Source organism: Salmo salar, chromosome ssa02, assembly GCF_905237065.1.
Source record: "Salmo salar chromosome ssa02, Ssal_v3.1, whole genome shotgun sequence".
Lineage (NCBI taxonomy): Eukaryota > Metazoa > Chordata > Actinopteri > Salmoniformes > Salmonidae > Salmo > Salmo salar.
In genome coordinates this window covers 64,386,835-64,402,765 of record NC_059443.1, presented here as the reverse complement: position 1 = coordinate 64,402,765, position 15,931 = coordinate 64,386,835, and the positions used below count along the sequence as shown (strand labels likewise).

Sequence of the window (15,931 nt, the reverse complement as noted above, 5' to 3'; positions counted from 1 at the left end):
TTGTGCACTACGTCATCACACACTGATTTTTATCCTCAAGTCAGTTTGGTGGAAACACACCACTGGTGGGAAAATGTGCATATTGGATGGAAACCTAGTTATTGAGTAGAATAATTATTCTGATAAAGAAAAAGTTACTTTTTCACAACACAGAGGCATACAAAGACAAAACAAAGGTGGTACAGCGAGGAGAGATAACACGAGTGAATAAAATGCAGAAATGGATGAAAATGCTCAAAATAATGTTAGGATGAAGTTTGATTGAACAGTATAAAGCAATCAGAAGAGAAAGCCCCATCGAAACCACCTAGAATGTATTTGTTGCCACCCTACCGACGGTCCTGCACTACTCATGAAGCATATTTACAACTTTTATTATAAAAAAACATAAAATACTGTCAAATACAATCATACCGTCAAAAATGTTGACGATATCGCCCAGCCCTAGTTGGTGTCCCCATCAACCCTTTCCCCTAGGTTGGCTGCATGTCTCCAGCTATCAGGTGGCCAGGAAATGGCTCTACAGTTAGTGCTGTCTCATCTACAGCCATTAAGTTGCCTGATGGGGATACTGTGGTGCAATCAACCGCTACATGCATGGAAGAGGGGAGAGAGGGAAGGGCAAGAAAAAGAGCCGGAAATAAGAGAAAAACAGCCACAGGGGCCCTCGTTCCCTCGCCCTTTCTCTCTCTCAGACCCCCCACCACACCCGGTCGTTCTGACACAACAGGAAGGACTGGTTACATAACCCTATTGCCTCTGCCTCTAGCCTCCATCTCTGACGTGCCAACCTGGCCCTGGCTCCCTCCGTGCAGGCCAACGGTGGTGCGCTCCGCGGCTCCAGGGCCGGCTCCCTCCGTGCAGGCCAACAGCTGTTACCATCAGTAGGTTTTGGCTTTTCTAGGGCATTGTAGATGGGGATGGGTGTAAGCATCTGCCTGTGGTTCCAAAGGGCCAAAGGTTGCATGTTCGAATCCAGTGATATAAAGTAGTTTTTTATATTTTGTTTTAAGCCTATGCCTAGCATTAAGAATTTGGAGTTGACGGCTACGCTCAACCTCAAACACTTTGAAATGTGACGTTTGAGAAACATGGATGAACGTCTAATTCTGACGTGAGACTGTGAGAGCTTGTAGGGTGAACTACGGAGGCCCCTGAGGATCAGCTCACACAGAGGAGTGGTGTTTGGTGTGGTAGGGGTTGGTGTCCTACACCTGCTCTATCCAGTCCTACTGATACAAGAGGCCTGGAGGGTGAGGCAAAGCAGTCTGGGACATGGAGATAATACCCTCTTTCCTCTGCCTCCCCTCTGGGCTTTATTACATATTGCAGGACCAACTTTACATATTGTAACCATGAAGCCATGTTCCATCTGATAGGAGCAAATGAGGCCTTCAAACCCAACTGAATGATATTATCATGCAATGTGTTTTATTAGCATTAACAAAAGCATTAACTATATGCACAATAGTAGTTTAACATTTAAAGAACCCATGTTGAATGTAATTTGTATAATAATGAAGAGTTATTTAACAAGTCATAATTGTAACAGCTGGAAAAGAAATACAGCAAAACAATAAAGAAGTCAATGACAACCGTTATTTGCCGCAAAACAACTTACACATCAGTATATGTTGTACGTTACCAACATTATGTTTAAGCAATAAGGCCCGAGGTGGTGTGGTATATGGCCAATATACCACGGCTAAGGGCTGTTCTTATCCACGATGCAACGCAGAGTGCCTGGACACAGTCCTTAGCCGTGGTATATTGGCCATATACCACAAACCCCCGAGGTGCCTTATTGCTATTATAAACTAGTTACCAACGTAATTAGTACAGTAAAAATAAATGTTTGTCATACCCGTGGTATACTGTCTGATATACCACGGCTGTCCGCCAATCAGCATTCAGGACTCGACCAACCCAGTTTATAAATCACAGATATATACAACGTCTGCGCGGTCACAGGCAACCACCTGTGGATATATATCATAAGTAGAAACCTATCAAATAACCTCTCATAAAATGCTGTACTGTACATCCATATCGACTTGTGTGGATCTGACTCTCTCACTCGGTTTTCAACACTTTGTCCAAGATTTCTCCCTCTATTCTCCCTGTGGCAACTGTATCTTCTGCTGAGTTCTTTGTCTTGCTAAACCTCCTTCTCCCCACCTCAGTGACCACAGATCCAGCAGTGGCCCCTATAGCTCCCCCTATGGGCCCTCCAAAGAACACGCCCACCACCCCACCCAGCAGTGCACCTCCAGCCGTCAGCTTGGGGACCTGACTCGCTCCCGCCCCCACCTTCTCCCACACCGAGCGAAGGAGCGACGAAGACCATGCAGAGGAGGACGAGAGAGAGGGAAGATTTCCCAATTCCAGGGCGCTTACGCTCTTCTCCGCCTCATCTCTCGTTCTCTCCATCTCCTCCTCATCCACCTCTTCCTCTCTCTCTCTCAAGGGCTGCATGGAGTAGGAATGAAGTGCTTGTCTCTTCACCTCCTCTCCTCTTCCTCTCCTCTCCCTCACTATCTCCTTCTGTCTCTGTCTCACCCTATCCTCCGCCTCCTGGAAGAGAGGACAGGAGAAACACTCTCCTCCTCCCTCTCTCACCGTCTGCTCCACCTTCTCCAATAACTCCCCCACACTCCTCTTCCTCTCCTCTTCTCCTCCGCTCCCTCTCTCTATCACATGATACCGATCCCCACATCGCTTAACCAACTCCAACAAATCTCTCCTCTGGCTCGAAATATACTTCTCCACTCCTTCCACTCCCACTTTCCCGCTCTCCTTCAGCCGATCGGCGTGAGTGAAGAGGACCAGGGTGTGGGTCCGGACCGCCCCGGGACCAAAGACTTTCTCCAGGGCCCCTAGAGCCTGTAGCTCTGCCCGGGCTGGTTGGTCCACGGGGACACAGAGGATGAAGGCGTGGGGGCCAGGGGCCGAGAGGGCCACACAGGACGACAGCTGGGAACGGACCACGTCTGGAGGGTGCTCAGAGCGGAACCAGTCTGGAGTGTCCACCACTGCCACCTGGAGGGAGAGGGAGGATAAAGAAGGGGAGAAGAGGATTTGTTGAGGTCTGAAATGACTGGCATGTAGCTCGTCATTTGAGGTCACTACTATATTGATTTTACTGACGTGAAAGTGTTTACAGTCATTAACACTATAACATTCTTAGACATAATACTTGATGGGTTTCAGTTTGAAACAAGTCAAACTGCAGACCTCAATTAAACTCAATAGACCTCATATTATTCAATGATTAAAAAAATAGAAGAAACCAAATAAAGCTGTAATAAATGATTAATCAATCACTAACCCGTCTCCCGGCGACGAGGGCCCTGCTCTTCTGACAGTCCTGAGTGACGGCTGTGGTCATGTCTGGTCGAGACACAAACTCCTCCCGTCCCAGTATGATATTACCTGCTGCACTCTTCCCCGACCCTGACCTACCCAGCAGAACCACACGCAACTCTGACTGGGAGGAGGAGGAGGAGGAGGGTAAAGAGTAGGAGGTTGTCTTCTCTCCAAAGCTGTTGATTCTGTGGCAGACTGACAAGGACAGACAGTATGTTTATATCACTCCAAAGCTGTTGATTCTGTGGCAGACTGACAAGGACAGACAGTATGTTTAGATCTCTCTCACATTTAGATGAAATGGGGAAAAGTTAAAGAACACCACAATTGATATTGTTGTGTTACACTGAGAAGTATGTGACTTACAGGTATTAACAACTTTCTGGGTTGGTTTTGCTTCGAGTTCGGACAGCTGTGAGAGTATAGCGTCCTCTAGAGACAAAAAGAGAGAATTACAACAGTGGAACACAGTCTAGTGAACAACCCTTCATTACCACACATTACTTTCAGTGTCATAGTAGTTTGTTTGAGCTTGGTTTGAGTAATGGACATATATATTCATACCGAAGTGTGACTAGCGGACAGTTTCCATACAAAATGGGTCTTTACCTTCAGTCAGATGGAAACTAGGGATCCTCGTGAACAGTGCTGGACCACCATTTTGGGGCTCTGTTGGCTGCTGCTGTGGTGTTGATTGAAGACAGTTAACCAAGGGTTTCACAGTCACTTTCTCTTCCATATCTTCCCCCTCTCCCCTTCTTCTCCTCTCAATCTCTTCTTCTCTTTTCCTCTCCATCTCTTCCCTTCTCCTCTTGATCTCCTCCCTCTCTTCCTCTCTTCTCCTCTCTATAGCAGAGTTAGGCGTAACCTCTCTTTTCCTGTTTCCCCAATATCTGCGTGTCTCTGTGTTTGTGACGTGTCTAGATTCCAGTTCCCTCTCTCTCCCCCTCGCTTGTTCTTCCACCTTCTCCTTCAGTTCCCTCTCTCTCTCCCTTCTCTTCTCCATCTCATCTTTTCTTCTCTTCTCCCACTCTTCCTCTATTTTTCTCTCCATCTCTTCCCTCTCTTTTCTGCTCTTCATTATCTCATCCCTCTCTTTCCTTCTCTTCTCCATCTCTTCCTTCCAGTTTTCCTTCTCCTCACTCTCTTCCTCTCTTCTCCTCTCTATGGCAGAGTTAGGCGTAACCTCTCTTTTCTGGCTTCCACAATATCTGCGTGTCTCTGTGTTTGTGGCGTGTCTCAATTCCAGCACAGTCTCTCTCTCCTCCTTCACTTTGTACCTCTTCTTCAGTTCTCTCTCTCTCTCCCTCGCTTGTTCTTCCACCTTCTCCTTCAGTTCCCTCTCTCTCTCCCTCGCTTGTTCTTCCACCTTCTCCTTCAGTTCTCTCTCTCTCTCCCTCGCTTGTTTTTCCACCTTCTCCTTCAGTTCTCTCTCTCTCTCCCTCGCTTGTTTTTCCACCTTCTCCTTCAGTTCCCTCTCTCTCTCCCTCGCTTGTTCTTCCACCTTCTCCTTCAGTTCTCTCTCTCTCTCCCTCGCTTGTTCTTCCACCTTCTCCTTCAGTTCTCTCTCTCTCTCCCTCGCTTGTTCTTCCACCTTCTCCTTCAGTTCTCTCTCTCTCTCCCTCGCTTGTTCTTCCACCTTCTCCTTCAGTTCTCTCTCTCTCTCCCTCGCTTGTTTTTCCACCTTCTCCTTCAGCTCTCTCTCTCTCTCTCTCGCTTGTTTTTCCACCTTCTCCTTCAGTTCCCTCTCTCTCTCTCTCGCTTGTTCTTCCACCTTCTCCTTCAGTTCCCTCTCTCTCTCCCTCGCTTGTTCTTCCACCTTCTCCTTCAGTTCCCTCTCTCTCTCCCTCGCTTGTTCTTCCACCTTCTCCTTCAGTTCCCTCTCTCTCTCCCTCGCTTGTTCTTCCATCTCTCTCTGCAGGGTGTTTTGTTGTATGTAGCATCCTCTGTTCTTTTGTACCATGTTGTCCACCTGCAATAAAGCACAGTGCCTCAAATATCAAATACCAACAGGGTGGTTATACGTATTTGCAACATTCCGTTGATATAGTAATAAAGTATTTGAAATTGATGTGTCAATAAAGTGATGTGTCAATAAAGTGGGTGGGTCCTACAAATTGACAGTAGAAGCACATATAGAACATACAGGCACTACGTCAATTGGATCCATTGTCATCATTATAAGATGGGATGGTTGTCATGGTTACCTTCTCCAGCAGCTCCTTGACCTGCTCCCTGTCCTGCGGTCGGCGGTTGTTGATGACGTGGTATTGGCCCCCACACCTGTCAATCACCTCCCTGAGCCCAGGGTCCTCTCCCTCCAGGTACTGTCCCGCCCCCTGGCCCATCAGGTAGTCTCCACAGGTGAACAGCACCAGGGTGTGTTTCAACACCCCCTCCCCAAACACCTCCTCCAGCTCAGCGGGCACTCTGCGCTCCACCTGGATCAATTAGAACCATGCAAATAGATGGTATTCATAAGCACAATGTGCATCATTAAGTCACACAAAAGGAAATAACACAGAACATAGAGTCTGTTCAAGATTCACAACCCCATAGTAAGACTACATGACAAAACACCAGAGACACAATAACAAAGAAACATAGAACTTCTCTGAACGACCTCTGAACGATTAGAGAACTATCAGACTCACCTCAGTGAACTGGCCGACAGGAACCAGCAGCAGGAAGGCGTGTGGCCCCGGGGCAGCCAGCTCAAGTGCCCTCTCTGTCTCCTTCCTCACCCCAGCCTCCATGTGGCCCCCGCTCCAGTACCAGCGAGGGGCCTCCACCACAGTCAACCGCCGGCCCTCAGAGGCCCCACGCCTCAGCTGGCAAAGCCTGGGGGAAGAACCAGAAGAGGAAGGAGAGCCGGAGGAGGCTTGGCCCAGGAGGGTGTCTCCTGACAGGGTCTTGCCACAGCCGATGGTCCCTAGGAGGACCAGGCGGAGCTCTGGCGTTCCGGCATGGCTGCCGGGGAGGACGTCAGTCATAGCTGAAAGAGAGAGAGATTGGTTACAGATACTGAAGAGGTATTACTTACAGTATGCCTGATGTTCAAGTTGATGTTCATTTGCGTGAATAAATGACTTTGTTCTCCATACCACTAGTTATCAGCATGGGAATAACATGTAAGGGTGTGTGTCTTTGTGTGTAGCCGCTGGCTTCTCTCTCACACCCAGTCTGTCTAACTGCCATGATTAACACACCTGAAAGTTAAACTGGAAATGTGGGCTGGGTTGCCTCCTGCGTTAACCTAGGTCAGTCATACTATGACAATTAGAATTCAAAAGATAATCCAGAAGAGATGTTACAAATAAATGCTTACTGTCAGTGAACACCTTTGAAGTTGTGTGTCTGGTGTGTGTGTGTGTGTGTATGTGTGTATGTGTGTATCTATCTTTCAATTGTAATGTGCGTATCAGAAATGCAAAGATTCAAGTTACAGGTGAGGTATTTTCGGTGTTCACTGATCTACCTATGTAGTATCAATCTTTCCCTCCTCTATTCTCTCCCCATCTCTCTTTCCTTGTGTGTGTATGCATCATGTGCAATTCCCAGCCACACCCCCACACGCCTGCCAGGCCTGTCCAACTACATACCCCTGCCAGGCCTGTCCAACTACATTCTGTTTAGAACGTGTGGAGTAATACTCAAAACACACAATGTACACTGCATGCTCATAGTAACAGAACATAAAAACAGTAGAAACAGTACGACATATACAGCATGTAGGGCTACTGCAGTAAGATACGCCCTGACAACCTGTTGTTTATATCCTATGTTTCTAACCAGATGACCACATCCTGTCAACTCTTAACACTCCTATTCTCCTAGCAGCGAAACTGGAACAGACCTGATCCTGTGCATTATGAGCAGTTTAAAACAACCATATAGTTTACTGCCTACACATGGCAGGGTGGCATTGCAACAGGTGTTGAGGTCAAATGAAGACCTCCGTGAGGTGTAGGAGAAGCAGTACTGTAGCAAGAGCTTCACTTTCACAGGCGTCTTGATTTAGATTAGATCATGTTCAATATGAAGAAATTCAAGGCTTTTAAATACCTTATGTTCTATGATATGTTTAGTTTTAAGAACCCCCCTTGACCTACATACACAGTACACACATCAACCAACTAAATCTACTGAGGTGTCACCCTTACCCAGATGGGAGTTTGTTGGAATGGGTTGCTGGGTTTTCTGTCTGTATCCCTGTACTTCTTCTCCTTCCTTCTCTCAGATGAACCCAATCGCTCTGAACCGACTTGTCTCTCCTATACAACCCTTCTCACCTCTATCAGTCTGTTATGGCAACATCATTCCTTCCTCATCTACCTCTAAATACGGCCAAACTACATGGATTAAGGAGTGTCAGTATCAGTGAGTCACCTGTCTACCTAGTACACACTCCCTTTCTCTGTCACACGCACGCTGAAACACACCAACATTCTCTGGCTCTATTGTTCAGAGGCTACCAGGTATTCCGTGGAGAGGCGGAGGTGTAAACAGTGACACTCATGCCAAACTTTCACCACAGCCAATGAGGGGTACATGGGTGGCGATGGCCTACGATGGAGAGAGTGGGTAACAATCGACATCACCAGTCAAAAGTTTGGACACCTTCTCATTGAAGAGTTTTTCTTTATTTTTAATATTTTCTACATTGTCCTGTTGCTTCACGGTGGTAACCACACATGCGGAGATCATCCGTTCACCTACTCTGTGTCTCACAAAGACACGGCGGTTGGAACCAAAAATCTCAAATTTGGACTGATCAGACCAAAGGACAGATTTCCACCGGTCTAATGTCCATTGCTCGTGTTTCTTGGCCCAAGCAAGTCTCTTCTTCTTATTGGTGTCCTTTAGTAGTGGTTTCTTTGCAGCAATTGGACCCTGAAGGCCTGATTCACTCAGTCTCCTCTGAACAATTGATAAAGAGATGTGTCTGTTACTTGAACTCTGAAGCATTTATTTCAGCTGCAATTTCTGAGCCTGGTAACTCTAATGAATTTATCCTCTGCAGCAGAGGTAACTCTGGGTCTTCCTTTCCTGTGGCAGTCCTCATGAGAGCCAGTTTCATCATAGCGCTTGGTTTTTGCGACTACACTTGAAGAAACTTTCAAAGCTGTTGACATTTTCCAGATTGACTGACCCTTCTTGTCTTAAAGTAGTGATGGACTGTCGTTTCTCTTTGCTTATTTGAGCTGTTCTTGCCATATTATGGACTTGGGCTATCTTCTGTATGCCATCCCTACCTTGTCACAACACAACTGATTGCCTCAAAGGCATTAAGGAAAGAAATTCCAGAAATGAACTTTTAACAAGGCAGGTAAGGGTGCGGCTAGAGGTTCTTTACCATTCGGCCATCAGATTGTCCACCAATGCTCCTTATAGGACACATCACTGCACTCTATACTCCTCTGTAGACTGGTCATCTCTGCATACCCGTCGCAAGACCCACTGGTTGATGCTTATTTATAAAATCCTCTTAGGCCTCACTCCTCCCTATCTGAGATATCTACTGCAGCCCTCATCCTCCACATACAACACCCGTTCTGCCAGTCACATTCTGTTAATCAAGGCAAAGGGTGGATACCTTGAAGAATCTCAAATCTAAAACATATTTTGATTTAAGACTTTTGGGTTACTACATGATTCCATGTGTTATTTCAGTTTAGTCTTCACTATTATTCCACAGTATAGTAAAATAGTAAATAAAGAAAAAGCCAGGAATGAGTCCAAACTTTTGACTGGTAATGTATATGTGATGGTACATTATGAGCTAGATTAGTTATACAGGGATGGTTGAACATCTGGGGCGTGCCCAGCAGGATGCAACATTTTGGAATGTTCAGAGAAATAGGCTATGTAGAACAAACATGCCTCTTTGACATGTAGAACAAGGAATCACATTGGCTCTATTCATGGCATTTCTAGTCAATCTGCAACGTTCAACAACTTCTAGCAAATTAATGTGGCCCTGGAAAATTATACCCAAGTAGCAAGATACCCACTGCAGTGTTTTACAGTTCTAGAGCCAAACCAGAAGAAGCACTCCAGCACTGTCTGACATATCCAGTCAGTCTAAAAATATGTGGCCGTTGTGAGAACAGGCACTGACAGTCTTACGTGATGAGTCAGAGCTCAAGAAGTGGAAATGATTCCTTTAAATAATCAAAGCATTTAATCTGGAACAATAATTCAAGAACCGTTGATTAGAAGCTCTTGTCATGCCAAGTTAGAAAAATATCAAAACGAGTGCATGAACAAAACACGTTTTAATTGAACAAATAAAACAATGAATCTAAACAAATGGTTTATCTTTCAAATTCAATATGAACCCAGAAAACTTTGGACACAGGTAAAGTAGAGCGCTCCGTACAGAATGGGACGTTCGCTTAAGCCCCTCTTAAAACAAATAGCTTATTTCCCCCCCATCCCTTCAAAAGGCCCCAAACAGACAGGAAGGAACATCTTTTCAAAGTATGACAACTTCCTACTTGCCCTGGTTAAGGCTCTTCTCCTCATCAGACAGACTTCACAAACCAGGCATCACATAGACAATGTTGTCCAGAGTCTTTGCCTAGAAGAAAGACAGGGATAATAGAAGTTGGTGGTGAGAGTCTTTATCATTTGACAGCTACTTTGTGTGTGTGTGTGTGTGTGTGTGTGTGAAGGGCAGCTGCGTAGCTTGGGGACCAGAGAGGTGAGACAGGCCAGGGGAGCCAGGGCACACAGTAGAGAGTCCAGTAAAACAGACAGACTACCTGACACTGCCATCATCTCCTAGAGAGAGAGAGAGAACAAGAGAGACAGAGACACAGAGAGAGATAGAGAGACAGGGAAAGAGACACAGAAATAAAGGGAGCGTCAGGGCGAAAGAGAGCGAGAGAGTGTGTTAGAAACAGACAGACCGATTCATCAAACAATGCTTGCATTACATGTCCGTATTTAGTAGCCTTTCAGTGTGAGGACAATGAAGCCAACAGTGTTCAACCAGCCCACCTTAGTTCCCTGAAGCCGGTGGCCAATGTGAGACAGGGATTCCCCCAGCAGCTGTAGGTGGGCCGCCGCGTTCACTGGGTCTACCTCAGGCCCTGTCAACATGGGTGAGTCTGTGGCATCAGGGGTCATGAGACTGCAACTAGCTGTAGAGGCCTCTGCGCTTATCTCGTTCTGCTGGTCGTCCATGTACATCCAGAATGATGACATGGTAGACTCCACCCTACCCTGGAAGAGGAGCGGGAAAAAGAAACGAGGGATGAGTAAGAAGCAGAAAAGAAGATCAGTGGAAGGAAACTTACCAAGCACTGCCCTCTGCTGTCCATTTTACACAATAACACCTAGAAGCTGCTCTTTTAGACACAGATCTAGGATCAGTACACCCTCCCTATATCATTAACATTAATCACTAGTGGGGAAATGCTAGACATAACTTAGGTCAGTGTCTACAGGGCAACTTGGTCTTCCTCTTACTATCTACAGAAAGAGGCTTTAGTCCCCAGGTGAACCTCAATTGTATTTTTGTTGATTCCTTGTATCCTCTCTCCTTGACTCCTTCTTAAACCTCATTAGAGGAGAATGTCTGAGGCTGCAAGGAATCAAGGACATACAATGGAGACTCACCCCACCTATTCACTCACTTCCTCAATTCTCTCCCCCTCTGTCAACCATTCGTCTGGTGATTCACTGGTCTGGTGGTCGTACTGGTGATGGGAGAGAACATACAACTCCAGTCCTGCACTGCCATTGGTCCAACTGTGGGGGTGGGTGTGGTTACCTGTAGAGAGTAGGAAAGGATGCAGCTCCTATGAGATTGAGCCAAAATTACAGGGAGATGTGCGTCCCACATGGCGCCCTATACCTTACATAGTGCACTAGTTTTGACCATGGTCAAAACTAAGTAGTGCACTATGTAGGGAATAGGGTGCCATTGCTCCAAATTTCATAGTCACGCTCACTATGTAGCCAAATTCCAAACCTGAATGTCTCTTCTTCTTGTATGACTTCTTGCATTTGCGTTCTTTGACAAGTTGTTCCTCGTCCGCCACTAGGTCATCATCCTCATCCTCCTCTCTCAGGAAGTCTTTGTGAGATCTTTTCTTCTCTCTCTGACTGCGGCTGGTCACAAGGCCCACCTCTCCCATCTTCTACACCTGGGAAAAGAGGCAGTAATATAGACATTAAAATCGATGCACATTACATGATACAATGTATAGGTTCAAATATACTGAATAGGCTACTATTGCAAAGAAGCTGCTTGGGCACACTGGCAAGAATATGCATTTGAATCTCCTAAAAGGTGCATTCTACCACCTCTAAACAAACACTGCCTACCTGCTCCGCACAAATGTAAACGCAGTACGGAGGTGGCTATGTTGCTCAACAGCTCGCGGTCATTTCGATTATGAAATAGCTATGTGTTTAACAACAACAACAGATCAAGAGAGCTCCGTTTTGGCTTTCCGATGTGTCGACAAAGAACTGATGGACCACCTCCAAACTTCACCCACCGCTTGTCGCCATCTCTGAAGAGTTCAAAGTTTGCTGCGCTCAAAAGCGCTGGATAACGCACCCGGTGGGTGGAGGCGCGTGGCTTACGTAAAATGAGACATTGGCATATACTATTCATAGGGTAACTAAATCAGTATTATTGGTGAAAGTATTATTTGCAAAACATTGCAATGTATGTTACAATTTTGCCGTGTGATAAAAAATCATATGTTTTTACTCACAGACTGTCAGGCTAGCCTACTCTACTCAATTTATGGGTGATAAATCGTTGCTCCATAATTTCCTGAATTTGAAGTCACCTTCGTTGGGGGGATGATTTCAACACCATTGGAATGCGAGTCCCTGCTGGTACAAATTCCGCGGACTCATGTTTAGGAAATGGTCGAATCGTTCTCAACCCATTTGCACCCCCTTCCCTCACGTCCACATAGTCGCTGAATCACGGTAAGCGTTCAAAGCAATATTCTTATCGCTGACTGATTCGGCATGAAAATCACGTCCAAAACCTTTATGACCAATTATTTTATTGCTACAATTTGGCACAAAGCAATACGCAACCTATATATTTGGCTGTATTGTTGCGGACTGCAGGTTGCAACAAAGTTACAGTTATGGATTATTCTCCATTAAATAAATGAATCTTTAAACCAAATCTTATTGCATCAAAATCGAATAATTATACCCTTATAAACCATATTAACAATATCATTCATATATGAATCATCAACTGATATTAGACCTAAGAGGGGATTAAATAGTAATAGAAGTTTACTTCTCAGTGTGATACATCATTGCCAAAGTGCCACTGCCATTTCCAGGCATGATTGAGTGCTTTGTTGTGACAGAGAGAGGGAGATTGACAGCATTGCAGCACACTGTGTGTACAGAAACAGTGGAGAGTATTTAGGTTACACTGTTAACAATTAAACCAACAGGTGTCTATTAATCTCTCTTTACCCATTTTAATTGAATGTACTGTACAGTACATCCACAGAGACTAAGGTTAGTCTAGTGGAACAAAATAATATACAATGACAAAGTGCAGTACAAGGTGCTAGAACCTTAAAGGGTTCTTCAGCGTTCCCCATAGGAGAATACTTTGAATAACCTTTTTTGGTTGCAGGTAGAGTCTTTTTGGTTCCAAGTCGGCTAGAACCCTTTTGGGTTCCATGTAGATCCCTTCCCATAGAGGGTTCTACATGGAACCCAAAGGTGTTCTACCTGGAACCAAAAAGGGTTCTACCTGCAACCAAAAAAGGTTATCCAATGGGGACAGGCTGTTATAAGAGTGTATTTGGACTGTGGACTTCAAGTTCACTGTGTCTGTGACTCTGTCTTATTTTAGCCAGACATTGCACTTGAACATCAGGAGAGTGCAATGTCAGCGAGTCCATTATGAAATGTTGCTATGTATCAGAAAATAATGACACATAAACCACAATGTGACTTGTACATTGGGTAATTGTTCTTACCTCTTCTGCATTTAGTGTTGGGAAATTTACAGTATTTCACGAGTTTATGGAAAATGTATTCAATCACATGTATTTCATTACCTTTTTTAAATATATATATATTATAAGTATTTGATCCCCTGCTGATTTTGTACGTTTGCCCACTGACAAAGAAATGATCAGTCTATAATTTTAATGTTAGGTTTATTTGAACAGTGAGAGACAGAATAACAACAAAAAAATCCAGAAAAACGCCTTTTAATGAGGGAAATAAGTATTTGACCCCCTCTCAATCAGAAAGATTTCTGGCTCACAGGTGTCTTTTATACAGGTAACGAGCTGAGATTAGGAGCACACTCTTAAAGGGAGTGCTCCTAATCTCAGCTTGTTACCTGTATAAAAGACACCTGTCCACAGAAGCAATCAATCAGATTCCAAACTCTCCACCATGGCCAAGATCAAAGAGCTCTCCAAGGATGTCAGGGACAAGATTGTAGACCTACCTACACAAGGCTGGAATGGGCTACAAGACCATCGCCAAGCAGCTTGGTGAGAAGGTGACAACAGTTGGTGCGATTATTCGCAAATGGAAGAAACACAAAAGAACTGTCAATCTCCCTCTGCCTGGGGCTCCATGCAAGATCTCACCTCGTGGAGTTGCAATGATCATGAGAACGGTGAGGAATCAGCCCAGAACTACACGGGAGGATCTTGTCAATGATCTCAAGGCAGCTGGGACCATAGTCGCCAAGAAAACAATTGGTAACACACTATGCCGTGAAGGACTGAAATCCTGCAGCGCCCGCAAGGTCCCCCTGCTCAAGAATACAGTGCCTTGTGAAAGTATTCGGCCCCCTTGAACTTTTCGACCTTTTGCCACATTTCAGGCTTCAAACATAAAGATATAAAACTGTAATTTTTTGTGAAGAATCAACAACAAGTGGGACACAATCATGAAGTGGAACGAAATTTATTGGATATTTCAAACTTTTTTAACAAATAAAAAACTGAAAAATTGGGCGTGCAAAATTATTCAGCCCCTTTACTTTCAGTGCAGCAAACTCTCTCCAGAAGTTCAGTGAGGATCTCTGAATGATCCAATGTTGACCTAAATGACTAATGATGATAAATAGAATCCACCTGTGTGTAATCAAGTCTCCGTATAAATGCACCTGCTCTGTGATAGTCTCAGAGGTCCGTTTAAAGCGCAGAGAGCATCATGAAGAACAAGGAACACACCAGGCAGATCCGAGATACTGTTGTGGAGAAGTTTAAAGCCGGATTTGGATACAAAACGATTTCCCAAGCTTTAAACATCCCAAGGAGCACTGTGCAAGCGATAATATTGAAATGGAAGGAGTATCAGACCACTGCAAATCTACGAAGACCCGGCCGTCCCTCTAAACTTTCAGCTCATACAAGGAGAAGACTGATCAGAGATGCAGCCAAGAGGCCCACGATCACTCTGGATGAACTGCAGAGATCTACAGCTGAGGTGGGAGACTCTGTCCATAGGACAACATTCAGTCGTATACTGCACAAATCTGGCCTTTATGGAAGAGTGGCAAGAAGAAAGCCATTTCTTAAAGATATCCATAAAAAGTGTCGTTTAAAGTTTGCCACTAGCCACCTGGGAGACACACCAAACATGTGGAAGAAGGTGCTCTGGTCAGATGAAACCAAAATCGAACTTTTTGGCAACAATGCAAAACGTTATGTTTGGCGTAAAAGCAACACAGCTCATCACCCTGAACACACCATCCCCACTGTCAAACATGGTGGTGGCAGCATCATGGTTTGGGCCTGCTTTTCTTCAGCAGGGACGGGGAAGATGGTTAAAATTGATGGGAAGATGGATGGAGCCAAATACAGGACCATTCTGGAAGAAAACCTGATGGAGTCTGCAAAAGACCTGAGACTGGGACAGAGATTTGTCTTGCAACAAGACAATGATCCAAAACATAAAGCAAAATCTACAATGGAATAGTTCACAAATAAACATATCCAGGTGTTAGAATGGCCAAGTCAAAGTCCAGACCTGAATCCAATCGAGAATCTGTGGAAAGAACTGAAAACTGCTGTTCACAAACGCTCTCCATCCAACCTCACTGAGCTCGAGCTGTTTTGCAAGGAGGAATGGGCAAAAATTTCAGTCTCTCGATGTGCAAAGCTGATAGAGACATACCCCAAGCGACTTACAGCTGTAATCGCAGCAAAAGGTGGCGCTACAAAGTATTAACGTATTAACTTGCACGGACAATTTTTCAGTTTTTTATTTGTTAAAAAAGTTTGAAATATCCAATAAATTTCGTTCCACTTCATAATTGTGTCCCACTTGTTGTTGATTCTTCACAAAAAATTACAGTTTTATATCTTTATGTTTGAAGCCTGAAATGTGGCAAAAGGTCGAAAAGTTCAAGGGGGCCGAATACTTTCGCAAGGCACTGTACATGTACATGCCCGTCTGAAGTTTGCCAATGAACATCTGAATGATTCAGAGGACAACTGGGTGAAAGGTGTTGTGGTCAGATGAGACCAAAATGGAGCTCTTTGGCATCAACTCAACTCGCCGTGTTTGGAGGAGGAGGAATGCTGCCTAT

The 15,931-nt window shown here is 44.9% G+C and overlaps 2 protein-coding genes across 5 annotated transcripts; both read right to left on the bottom strand.

Moving 5' to 3' along the window:
• Positions 1–1,409: 1,409 nt before the first annotated feature.
• LOC106590316 (cilia- and flagella-associated protein 45) lies at positions 1,410–4,832 on the bottom strand. Its single transcript, XM_014181200.2, has 4 exons — positions 3,976–4,832; positions 3,733–3,798; positions 3,329–3,561; positions 1,410–3,039 (listed from the first exon to the last, which is right to left on the bottom strand). The coding sequence occupies exons 1-4, from the start codon at positions 4,478–4,480 to the stop codon at positions 2,074–2,076; spliced, it is 1,770 nt and encodes a 589-aa protein (XP_014036675.2). The 5' UTR covers positions 4,481–4,832; the 3' UTR covers positions 1,410–2,073.
• Positions 4,833–9,625: 4,793 nt separating this feature from the next.
• On the bottom strand, positions 9,626–12,313 carry LOC106590338 (HMG domain-containing protein 4-like). Of its 4 annotated transcripts, none has more exons than XM_045707866.1 (5): positions 12,180–12,313; positions 11,348–11,522; positions 11,010–11,146; positions 10,372–10,596; positions 9,626–10,152 (listed from the first exon to the last, which is right to left on the bottom strand). In XM_045707866.1, the coding sequence occupies exons 2-5, from the start codon at positions 11,511–11,513 to the stop codon at positions 9,919–9,921; spliced, it is 762 nt and encodes a 253-aa protein (XP_045563822.1). In that variant the 5' UTR covers positions 11,514–11,522; positions 12,180–12,313; the 3' UTR covers positions 9,626–9,918. The 4 variants fall into 4 exon arrangements, with proteins under 4 accessions (XP_045563822.1, XP_014036736.2, XP_014036716.2 ...); XM_014181261.2 differs by having other exon boundaries at positions 12,102–12,186; XM_014181241.2 differs by lacking the exon at positions 12,180–12,313 and adding an exon at positions 11,704–11,913.
• Positions 12,314–15,931: the final 3,618 nt, after the last annotated feature.